Below are 13,112 nucleotides of genomic sequence, written 5' to 3'. Positions count from 1 at the left end.
TAATACCATAAGAAACTACATGTATTGAATGGTATTAGCATTTTAATTGCACAAACATTTTTTTCAAATGGGTCTAATCTATTTACCCATCAATCCCCCAAAAAATAACTTTTAACTAGTGCGGGAGTGAGCGTCTTCAGAAAGAGGAATAGTTAATAAATAATTGCATTCCAAATCAGTCTTCCCACCTTGTTCAGTACTGTTCCATAGGACTTGGAGATCCTTGTCCCTGTTCGGGTGGCAGGAATGGAATGATAGCCCTTTATAAAATGCTAGGTTTCCTATATGCATTTCTTAGTAAATGGAAATTATTATACTGATGTTCAGAATTCTATGTTCACCAGGCAGCTTTGCCTACTTGTCAAGATAACTAGAAGGACCTTGGGGAGGAAGTAGCATAGCCAGGGCTGATGATAGAAATCACGGGGCCCCATACAGCCTATCTGACTGGACCCCCCCCATCCTCAAAAAATATCAAATGATATCTATATATATAAAACTCAAGTGTGTGTATGTATGTATGTATGTTCCAGCATCACGTCCAAACGGCTAAAGATATTAACATGAAACTTGGCACACATGTTACTTATATGTCAGCAACAAACATAGGATAGGTGGTTTAACCCTTACCCACCCCCATTTGCCATGGTCGGGGTTTTCCTTTAAAGTCCCATTCAACTCTATGGGAAATACATGTTACTTCATAACTTCCAAACGGCTGTAGATATTTCGATAACACTTGGTCACATGTTACTTATATGTCCACTTAAACTATAGGATAGTTAATTTATCCCTTAACTACCCCCATTTGTGAGGGTCGGGGTTTTTGCTTAAAGTCCCATGCAAATCAATGGGAAATGTATGTTCCCACATAACTTCTGTACGCCTGGAGATATTTCAATAATACCTGGTACACATATTACTTATATGCCAAATAAAAATATATGACAGTTAAATTAACCCTTACCTACACCCTTATATAAAAGATGGGTATATTTATATTACTATGATTTTCCTCCCCAAAAGGTTAAGATAGGAAGACCGGGCAACGCCGGGTATTCAGCTAGTTTTTGATAAAATGCAACGCTTACGATGCTATGCAGCCATGGCAGAGGTTATACCCCCGTCAAACAAGACCCATTCAAGTGAATAGCGACACAGAGGCAATATCTGCAGCCCACAGTGAGCGATCGGTACCGATCGCTCACTATGTTCATTCAGGATGGTGAGTCCCCCCACTCACTATCTTAAAATAACCAAATCATCTGTTTTATAAAGTTCTCTTGGCCTATCATTGCTTACTATTCCACTGTCAACTTATAATTTACAGAGTTCAGGTTTTTCCATTAAGGAATACTATTACATTTACACAATACAAGAATATTTTAGACAATTGTTTGACTCCAATCTTGTGGAAAAAGCTTGTGGCAAGGGGATTTTTTTTTCTTTCGATTCCAGCATGACGGTTCTGAATTTTTGACCCAACTACCTTGAAAAAACATGTGCTTTGCACCAGAAACATTCTTCAGCTGAATGTTTTTATTGCTTTTACCCTTTGGAATTGATGACCAATCAAAGAAGAGTGTAATTTTGTGCGTGACCTGGATTTTGTTTCTTTTTTGGTTGCTGCATGACTATGGATTTAGAAGCCAGCTCCATAAAGACATGGTTTGACAAGTTTGGTGTGGCAGAACTTAAAAGGAGAAGTATGGCCAAAGCTTTTTTGGCCATATTACTCCTATGGATCGTTCTGCACTCATGTAATGCATTTTCAGCCGACAGAGGGCTAAAGTCGGCTGTCGGCTAACGTCACAGAGCCAGTCCAGGCTCTGAAAGGAACCCGATCATATGGCCGGGATCTGCCCAGAAACCTGGACCAGCAGCTGGCTCAGCCACTCAGCGATCCGCTGGGAGACTGAGCCAGCCCCTCCCGCCCCCTCCACAGCCCAGCGCTCCAGTGACCACTGGAGGGGCAGAACAGAGAGACGTGACTGACAGTTACCGCTCTCTGCTCAGAGCAGAAGGGGAGAACTGAGAAATCAATGCTGTTCTCACTCCAGTGCCGGCGAGGATAGATGCAGCATCGGATCAATGCTGCATCCACCTAGGTGAGTTTCATTGTTTTTTTTTAAAACCCACTAACATCTCTCTTAGGTGGCCTGTACAAAGCCTTGATCTGAACCATAGTAAACACCTCTGGGATAAATTGGAACACCAATGGTGAGCTAGGTCTTCAAAATCCAGCACCTTTACTCTACCTCACAAAGGTTATTTTGGGGAAAAGAGCATATATTCCCATAGACATACTCCAAAACTTTGTGAAAAACCTTCCCAAAAGTGAGGAAGCGGTTAGAGCTGCAAAAGGGTGGGCCAAGGCAATATTAATGCCCATGGTTTAGATGTCCAATAAGCTCATATTGGTTTGAAGGTCGGGTATCCACAATCTTGTGGCCATATATTAGCTTACACCTTCCAAGCTTTCTTGAAGTGATTGTAAATGCTATGAATATGTGTTTAATACCACTGTTATCTATTATAGCTGAAATATATACTTTGTACTGCACAGAAGAGATAATGTTGCTATATTAATCACTATGATTAGTAAATGGCTTTAAGACTATAAAACTAATAAAAGCATCACACATAGGTGTTAATGATAAATGTAGAAATTACTATAGCATAGTTATCACCATCATTTCTTAGCTTAATAGCTGCCTGGAACAGTATTTAAAAATTTGGTATTCACAAGTTGCAAAATTCTATGCCATCATAAGACAGCAATGTTCAATTTTTAATCTTCCACTGGGGTTTCAGGCTGTCTTTAAACAGTACAAGTTTGAAGGTGTAATTTTTAATAGAGTGTTGAAATGTTAGTACTTCTGTTAGGGAGATTTCCCATCATTTCCCTCTAAGTGACAGTGGAAAGGAGATCAAATCAACAGACACATGCTATAATATTTTAAAACAAAGACCCAGTAAGTGAGAGCAAGAGCTTGATCTGCCCTCCCTCTAACAAACTGGATTATAGTAATGTGGCAGTGTATATTGTGACTCTTGGTCACCTATACCATCCACCCATACCACAACACAGACATGTGCGGCTAAGTTTTTATATCAACTGCACTGTCCATTGCCAAATTATCAAAGAAACTTTGCAGACCAATGACCATTTTTTGATGGAAAAATTTCAAAAGGCAGCGTCAGTATGCGTTGATACACCCGACACTCGTTTACTTACCTGCAAGTCCAGCAGCACTAGGTCACCCAAGTAAACGCTTACACTACTTTACGGAGCATCAATGCCACCACACACAACTTAAAAACTAACACTGCACCCACGCATGGAAAAAACATCAACAGAGCATGTACGCATAAACAGCCTGTGCGTGTGTTGATCTACTTGACACTAATTGCATAGTTCCAGCTTCAGTGCAGACATCAATTCTCAGAGACCCTTCACATCTGCAATTGCAGGTAACAGTGACACACACACGTACACTTCCTCACTGCACCCACACACCTCACTGACTGTAAATGTACCCACACATTTCACCACAAGCATGTTTTTTTAGTGACTGCAGCTGCATGCTTTTCCACTGGCCGTCACTATACCCATAAACCACTGTCGTGCCTGCAGTTTTTTGCTTACCTGGTCAAACAGCATTCGGTTGACAAACAGAGTATTATCTGGCTTAGCGAGCTGCCGGGCAAGAAATGTGAAGAGACAGCCCACCTGGGAAGGAGTAAAATCAGAGTTCTCCACCATAACCTGAGAAAAAAGATTCAATGACAAACAAGACAACCTATTAAACGTGCAATTTTCACAACTGGTAAAAGTAAACCTATCTTCTGCTCCAAACATCCAATTATGAGCAATGGGAAATTCTGCACAAGACTGAATGCTTACAGAAAATACAGGTTCACTTTACTAAGACCTTCTACACACATGCTTCAGCTTATATAAGAGCAGTGTGTAAAGCACCATTTACAAAGCATTTAGACATTTTTTAGCATATTTTAGGCAGCTTTGTTTATGACTTTTAGCTTCACTTTGGGGTTGTTAAACCCAGATTGTAGCTCAAATAAAAGTTCTAAAAGTTGCCAGCAGGTTTTCAACAAGTAGAAGAGAACCTTTCTAAAGTATGCTAGGATGATGTTTAAAGTGACAGCCAGCACTACTATTAAGATCTGTGTTTAAAAGAATATTTCACCTTTTGAATAAATTCACCCACATTGATAAAAGAATAAAATACGGCATTGTTAATTCTTTGCATTGCAGTCTGCACAGCATTGCAAATGTGATCAGTTCATCGTGGGTGCAATGAACAGGCTCCTGCAGGCTCTATTCCCAGCCCTAGGTTCCTACAGATCTATGAACCCAACGCAATGAGGCTGGAGGAAGTTAAGGGACTACAAGTGCGGTGATGTCACTGGGATTTCTGCCATGGAGGAAATAAAGTCTTTCATTCACAGATCCCTGCGATCCACCTGCACAAAATTCTGAATAATGCAGAATCATGTGGGGAGAAGAACCTTGAGATTCAGGTAAGTTAGGGAAGTTGGAATGTAACTATGTTTCAAGTTACACCCTAAATATGAGTACTTGTTTTTTTCTGGAACCATTTTCCTATGTGTTTACATAGGACTGCAGAAGTGTCTGAGGGCAGAAGCCTACAAAGCAGAATTCCAAGACTTCTGTAGTTTACAGGGGCTTGGCAAGAAGAGATCAAGATTTCTGTGGCAGCCCCCTAGGCCACTCCCCAAAGACTTCATGAAAAGAAGGTCTATATTTCCGGCGCTGGACTGATTGATGTTTTAGGGAATCATAGAGACCCCCCTCAGAAGAGCAGGGTGTGTGGTTTTATTCAAATTGGTACCGAAACCGATTGTGTGTGTCAGACCCTTTTGTAGATCTTAAAGATATGAATCGCTTCCTCAAAATCCGCTCTTTCAGCATGGAGTCAATCTGGTCAGTCGTATCCACCCTAGGGGGAGGAGAAGTTCTAGCATCAATGAACATCAAAGATGCATATCTACATGTGCCAATTTTCCCCGCTCATCAGAAGTTTCTGCGTTTTGCGGTGGAACAGCGCCACTTTCAGTTGACCTTGCCCTTCAGGTTAGCCACCGTTCCCCGGGTATTTATGAAAACTTTGGCCCCAATACGAGCAAGACTAAGGGGCCAGGGTATAGTAGTAATGGCACACCTAGACGACCTGCTACTGGTAGATCAGTCAGTCCTTCCATTCGCCTTTGCATGAGGTTGTTATAGAAGATGGTGGCTTCATTTGAAGCAGTTCCCTATGCCCAGTTTCATTCAAGACTGTTGCAATACAGTATTATGTCTGCTTAGAACAAGAAAACCCAAGTTTTGCATTTTCTAATGAATCTGGCCCTAAAAGTGCGCCAGAGTCTCAGTTGGTGGTCGATAACCAAGAATTTACAGAAAGGTAAACCTTTCATTCTGGTTACCTGGAAGGTGGTAACAACGGATGCCAGCCTATGGGCTGGGGAGCAGTCCTAGAAGAGACCACTGTCCAAAGGAAATGGTCAGAGTCTGAGAAAACCTTACCCATCAACATCCTAGAGATTCGGGCAATACGTTTGGCTTAATGGCCTGGACGTTTCAGGTTATGGAATTGTTTCGTCAGGATACAGTCCAACTATGCCACAGCAGTGGCCTATATCGATCACCAAGGTGGCACCAGAAGTCACGCAGCCCAGAGGGAGGTGAACCATATTCTGGCTTGGGCAGAGGAACATGTTCCTTGCCTGTCCGCAGTCTTCATCCCACCAACAGTTGTTCTCGGGAGAATGGTCCCTACGTCCCAATGTTTTTCTGGCCATATGCCAGAGATGGGGCCCCCGGACATAGATCTGTTGGCATCCAGATGCAACAAGAAGTTGGACAGCTTTGTGTCAAGAACAAGGGATCCTCTCGCACTCGGGACAGATGTGTTGGTGACCCCGTGAGATCAGTTTTCACTGATTTATGCATTCCCCCAGTTCAGCTTCCACCACTGCTTCTTCACAGGATCAAGGAAGAAGGGAAGCCGGTAATCCTAGTAGCTCCGGTGTGGCCCAGGAGATCCTGGTATGCAGAGATCATGAGGATGGCAGTAAGGGTTTTGTGGACTATTCCATGTTATCCAGACCTGCTGTCACAAGGGTCGGTATTCCATCCTACCTTACAGTCGCTAAATTTGACGGTGTGGGTGTTGAAACCCACATCCTAAAGAATTGAGGGCTTTGAGGTTCAGCAATTACCACCCTGATTAATACTAGAAAGCCGGCATCTAGGACCATTTATTATAGGGTCTGGAGGGCCTATGCCTCCTGGTGTGAAACCAAGGGTTGGCATCCTCGAAAGTATGTCATAGATAGAATTCTTGCCTTTCTACAGTTGGGGGTAGAAATGAAGCTGGAGAAAAAGATTGGACAGCCGCACTTCCACGAAATTCTTAAAATGTTGCCTTTAATGGTAAAAAATGGAAACAGCACTACAAGTCACAGCAGACAGTGGGGTGGATAGCTGACACGTTTCGCACTGGGGTGTCAGCGCTTAGTCATAGCTATGACTAAGCGTGGAAGTGCGGTTGTCCAATCTTTTTCTCCAGGCTTTGCTCCATGCATTGCCTGCACCCACGCTTCTGAGAGGACACTGATTGCTGAGCGCACTCACCTGGAGCGGCAGTTTCCCTTTTCCCTAGAAATGAAGCTGGCCTTGAGTATGATCAAGGGTCAGATTTCGGCCTTGGCAGCATTTTTCCAAAGGTCGCTTGCTTCGCATTTTTTGGTCCGGGCCTTTTTTACAAGGGGTAACTCGGATAAGCCCGCCAGTCAGGTCACCCTTGTGCCCATGGGATCTGAATCTAGTTCTGTCGGGTTAGCCCTTTGAGCCAATACACAATATTCCTTTTGACAAAAAATTGGTGTTCTTAGTTGCGTTAACCTCCACAAAAAGAGTGTCAGAATTGGCTGCTTTTCCTGTAAAGAGTCCTCACCCAACCCTTTTGCCTAAGGTAGTGTCAGGTTTTTCATATGAACCAGGATGTTTCCCTACCTTTGGTTTTTTCCTGAACCATGTTCTGCAGATAAGGAGTTATTACATTCTCTGGATGTAGTAAGGGCAGTTATTTTTTTATCTGGAAACAACTGCCCACATACGGAAAACTGACGCTTTGTTTGTGTTGCCAAAAAGGCCCCAGAAGAGGGCAGGCAGCATCAAAGTCAACCATTTCTAGGTGGATTTATCAGGTTATTGCTCAGGCTTACAATTTAAAAGGGGAAGATTCTGGCTTTTTATCCTAGAGCACACTCTACCAGGGCAGTCAGTGCTTCTTGGGCAGTGCATCACCAAACCTCTGTGGCTCAGATTTGCAAGGCTGCAACATGGTCATCAGTGCATACATTCACAAATTTCTACCAGGTGGATGTAGGTCACCAAGAGGATGCCGCCTTTTGGCGCAGTGTTCTGCAGGCAGCAGTATAGGTCCTCATGTCTGACAGTGTTAACATATTTGGCAAGTACAGAATCACAGTACAGGTATATATAAAATATGCTAAGTGGTTGGAGGGAAGCTTCAGAATGGCAAAGATGTTGGTATTACAAATTATGTGCACAGACTGCAGTTCCTCTTTAAATTAATAACATATATTTTTCTTACCACTCACCAGACCATAGCCAGAGATTGAAGACAGTCCTCCCTGAGAGCCTACTGGCAGTGTCACAGAGATAGAAGCACATCAGTGTGCTGCTTTTACTCACCAGCCATATGGGGTGGGGGGGAGAGATAAAACCTGTATATACTGCCTAACTGCTCAAGAGTAAGATCAAAGATCTTCTAGCATGCTAGACAGAGCGGTGTAAATCTCAGAACTTGATGGATAGATATACACATTCTTTGGCAGGTAAAAGCTCAATTTTATGTATTTTATCTGTGAATTCAGCGGTTTGAGTTTAGCTTGAAGTCTGCACCTTTAGGCTTCTTGCACACTGCAGCTTGAAAAAGCTCAGTACAGTTTTTTTTTCTTTTTTTACTGAGCTAAAATATAGCCCATTAATTGCAATGTGCCTCTGCACACAGGCGTGTAAATAAGCGCTGTGCATTTTTCAGCAAAAATAAAAAATTTGAAAAATGTGCGTGAATACAAGCAAACACATACAAAAAAAAAAAAAAGTAGATGCTCAAACGGGAGTATCATGTGCAAGAGGCCTTACAAACAGATTAGCAATGGCGGCTCCCATATTTCTATCAACACAAGTTCCAATAAAGGTAAAATTGAAAACAGACTAGAAACAAAACACAAAATAGATACAGCAACAATTTTACAGCCGCACAGAAAATTTATGTATTTATGTTGATAAACAATTTTTTACTAACCTACAGCTAACAAAAACCTTTGGGGGGTTACAATTTTCAACTTTTACCTTTAACAGAATATCAACTATTCGCTGCTGGTGTTCCACTGCTTGCTTGTCATTAGTAAAATCTTCGAATGTCTAAAATTAAATAAATACATTTTAATTGTATATATACTGTGTGTACATAAAATACAACTTATTTATATGCATATAAGATAGCACTTTTTTTACCACAATCTACCCAAAATCATAATCAATACAAAACGTATATTTTAGTTAAAGGAAAAGCCTGGTGGGTTGAGTCAGTCTCTGTCTTCCTATGTGTCTTAGATCAGGGCTCAAAATTTCAAATCCTGAGCTACTAGCCAGGCCTCAAGGCGTACTCGCCACCAGATGCCCCGCCCAACCTCTACCATGTCCCACCCCCTAATCCCGCCCCTAGACACGCCCTCATAAATCTCATGAAATGACACTTAAATGTTTTATGCAGAATTAAGTTATAAAAATAAATATTAACAAAAACTTTATCTGTGCCCAAAAAGGCAGCCTGCCCATGTCTACCATTGCAGCCACATGTCCCCAGTGCAGCCACGTGTCCCCGGGGCAGCAAAATGTCCCCAATGCAGTAAAATGTCCCCATTGCAGCCAGGAGTTCCCCCCCCCCCCACATTGCAGCCAGGAGTCCCCCCCACATTGCAGCCAGGATTCCCCCCTACATTGCAGCCAGGATTCCCCCCCACATTGCAGCCAGGAGTTCCCCCCCCACATTGCAGCCAGGAGTTGTTCCCCCACATTGCAGCCAGGAGTTCCCCCACAATGCAGCCAGGAGCTCCCCCACAATGCAGCCAGGAATTCCCCCACAATGCAGCCAGGAGTTCCCCCACAATGCAGCCAGGAGTTCCCCCACAATGCAGCCAGGAGTTCCCCCCACATTGCAGCCAGGAGTTCCCCCCACATTGCAGCCAGGAGTTCCCCCCACATTGCAGCCAGGAGTTCCCCCCACATTGCAGCCAGGAGTTCCCCCCACATTGCAGCCAGGAGTTCCCCCCACATTGCAGCCAGGAGTTCCCCCCCACATTGCAGCCAGGAGTTCCCCCCACATTGCAGCCTACCTGTGCTGGGTAAGGGAGAGGAGCCGGAGCCGCCTGGTTGTTTAGAGCGTGAGGAACATAACGGCTTTCAATTCAATAGCTGTGTTCCCCACCGCGAGCCGCCATATACAGCCCCTCCCCCCTTGTCTGGGAAACTTTGATAGACAGATCACCCGTCCAATCCTGGGATGGGTGATCTGTCTATCAAAGTTACAACATTTGTGTAGCTTTGTCAAATGCCCTTTTGGATTATAGGATGGTGTGAATAATGGGAAAGCAAACAAGAGTCTAATCATTCCAAAGGCATGCAAGGGAGGTTGTATGTGTGGCAAGATCTTCTACCAAACCGGAAAAGAAATTGTCCGAACATGCATGTTTATGACATTACAGTTTGGCCTGAAAGAAAAACATCCCGTATGTTAGGAAAAAAAAACAGCAATAGGCCCTAAAAAAAGTAATCAAGTATCAAAAGTAGCTGATCATCAATTCCTCCAAGTTTGCTCAGCTGAGCACATCTGTAAAGGTCTCTAGTACCCGCAGACTGAGATTATTGCCTGATCTGTCACAAATCTAAAATTGGGCAATGACCATCTCACGTCTACAGATATCTTAATATATATGTCATTTCCAAGGGCCTTATCATCTGATGCCTTCCAACAACTTAATTATTATTCCCCGTTCTGTTCCCAGATTATTAGCTTGGAGGAAACTGAATAAACCTCATTTAATTTTATTCGAGTCTCCTGAGGACTATGCTTCAGAAAGAGAGACTTCAGAGGGGAGAGAGACGCTTGGATTAAACGTCCTCCCTTTGAACTAAAGCCGAGTCGTGGTGTTGATAATAAGCAAGCGTTCCCCTAGCAGATGAAAGCTAAGCATTCAGGGGCTGAGGAGGGGAGAGGTACATATACTTCCTGACTGCATGACAAGGAGGCTGTTCACATATTAAAAAAGAAACGACACAATAGTGACAAATATATATATATATATATATATATATATATATATATATATATATATATATATATATATATATATATATATATATATATATATATATATATATATATAATTTATTTTATTTATTTTTTGAGAGATAGAGATTGGCTGTAACCTGCCATCAGTGTTCAATATACAAGTGGAAGACTACTAAGGGCCAGATTCAGGTAGAAGTGCCTGATTCACTCTAAATCAGGCACTCTAAGTGCCTGATTCACAAAGCACTTGCGATGAAAACTACGCTGGCGGCCTCCGGCGTAAGCCCGCGTAATTTAAATGGGCGTGTGCCATTTAAATTAGGCGCGCTCCCGCGCCGGACCTACTGCGCATGCTCCGTTTCGAAATTCCCGCCGTGCTTTGCGCGCAGTGACGTCATTTTTTCGAACGGCGACGCGCGTAGCGTAATTCCGCATTCCCGGACAGCTTACGCAAACGACGTGAATTTTTAAATTTCGACGCGGGAACGACGGCCATACTTTATACAGCAATACGTTTGCTGTGTAAAGTTAAGGCACCAAAAACGCCGACTAACTTTGCGACGGGAAACTAGACTAGCGGCGACGTAGCGAACGCGAAAATCCGTCGTGGATCGCCGTAACTTCTAATTTGCATACCGGACGCTGGTTTACGACGCAAACTCCCCCCAGCGGTGGCCGCGGTACTGCATCCTAAGATCCGACAACAATTACACCTGTCAAGTCTTAGGGATATCTATGCGTAACTGATTCTATCAATCAGTCGCATAGATACTCTGAGAGATACGACGGAGTATCTCAGATACTCCGTCGTATCTCCGCTGTGAATCTGGCCCTAAGTGTCTACCTTACCCTGGGCTCAGGGTGCCCATGCTGACCTGTGTTCACAGCCAAAAGCACCTTCTTTGGGTATGAGAGAATTAGAACTGGTGGGCTGGTCTGATAAACCACATTTTCTTGTACAGTATGTGAATGAGAGGGCGTGCTGTTTACTTGGGGAAGGGGTGGCACTAAAATGAAGTATAGGAAGAAGGCAAGCCAGTGGAGTTAATGTGATGCATTGGAAAATGTCCTGCTGGAAAACCTTGGGCCCTGCCATTTATATGGATGTTACTTGGCCCATACCACCTACCTAAACATTGATGCCCACCAAGTATAACCCTTCATAAAAAAAGGTATTCCCTGATGGCAGTAGCCACTTTCAGCAGGATAAGGTGCCCTGCCACAATGCATAAATGGTTCAAGAATGGTTTGAGGAACACAACAATAAGTTTGAGGTATTGACTTGCCCTCCAAATTCTCCATATCTCAATCCAATTGAGCATCTGTGGGATGTGCTGGAAAAAAGTCCAATCCGTGGAGGCCCCCACGCCAACATCTGCTACTGACAGCTTGTTCCAAGATACCACGGCATAACAAAGTGGATGTAAACCCAAATGTTATTTTATTTTTGATGTCACAATGTAGAGTATAAGATTTCCTATCATCTGTGCCCAGTCTTGCCACAAAGAGTTAATCCAGCTCTGAGCAATCCTCTGTTATTGTTCAGTCAAAATAAAAGGAATTACAGAGAAAAACCTTAGTCCGTTCCGCCCCCTTGCTGTGAATGGCAGGTTATTTACATATCTCATGCACTAGCCTGGAGAGAGGCATTTTTTTTAATTCCCACCCCCACTCCTTTTCTGAAGTCATGTGGTTACTTTTCTGGATTTTGACTGGATGTTAGTGATCATAGCAGAATTCAGTGTAAGGAATACAAAGGAAAAAATGCATGTTGACAAGGGGAGTGTAGAGGTGAGCAGGGAGTCTACTGACATCACGACTCCACCCACAGAGCTCCAGACCACAGATCCACCCACAGAATCTGCAGTTTTTCAGTTCTTATAACAGACAGAGGGGAGGCATTTGAAAAGTGAGGATACATGCAGGAGGCATCTATATCCTTTTAGATCAGCACTATATGGCAGTAGTTTAGAAATGATCAGAGTGGGTTTACATCCACTTAAAGATGTCTAGTGGTGTTCATGTCTTAATGTTTCAGGGCTGTTTTAATAGCTAAAGGGGATCTACTCAGCATTAGGTGAGTCATCAAAATGTTATGGCTCATCAGTGCATTTTATGTGCCCACCCTATCCTATGAACACTGGGACTTTCTTTGTCTATGCTAATCCCCATCAATGACACTTTGCACATTCCAAGAATGTAAAGTAGTTCATAATTGTACAGTAAAGCCTTTGTTTGAGAGTAACTTGGTTTGAAAGCGTTTTGCAAGACAAGCTAAATTGTTTAATACATTTTGACTTGATATACAAGCGATGTCTTGATATACAAGTAGCGTCATGTCACAACTTTGTATAAAAGATAAGAAAGGCGCCTCTAAGTGTAGCCATATGGTTACATTTAATGAAGGTACAACATTTAGCAACTCACATAGTTGATGTTTAAAACAGGCATATCTAAAACCTCATCCCTTCCACACTGCGCTCCATGAGCGCTTCAAGCCAAACTTTACTTATATGTGCCTGTTTCAATCATCAACCATGTCAGTTGCTAAATGTTGTACCTTCATTAAATGTAACCATATTGCTAAACTTAGAGGCGCCTCTCTTCTATTTTATACTCTGTAGCTCCTGCTGGATTTTGCTTCTAATCCCCTTGTAGAGGCAGCCATCACATTGCTAT

General features: G+C 43.0%; 1 protein-coding gene across 6 annotated transcripts in view; it reads right to left on the bottom strand.

Annotated features, from left to right (window-relative positions):
- Nucleotides 1–13,112, bottom strand: part of VPS8 (VPS8 subunit of CORVET complex) — a 296,490-nt gene that overhangs the window by 158,013 nt on the left and 125,365 nt on the right. For all 6 annotated transcript variants that reach the window (XM_040357376.1, XM_040357379.1, XM_040357377.1 and 3 more), the window contains 2 exons: nt 8,432–8,503; nt 3,650–3,769 (listed from right to left, as the gene is read on the bottom strand). In XM_040357376.1, coding sequence (XP_040213310.1) covers nt 3,650–3,769; nt 8,432–8,503 — 192 coding nt within the window. The remainder of the gene's footprint in view (nt 1–3,649; nt 3,770–8,431; nt 8,504–13,112) is intronic.

Source organism: Rana temporaria, chromosome 6, assembly GCF_905171775.1.
Source record: "Rana temporaria chromosome 6, aRanTem1.1, whole genome shotgun sequence".
Lineage (NCBI taxonomy): Eukaryota > Metazoa > Chordata > Amphibia > Anura > Ranidae > Rana > Rana temporaria.
The sequence above is the reverse complement of the archived record's forward strand: the minus strand, read 5'-3'. Positions and strand labels throughout refer to the sequence as shown.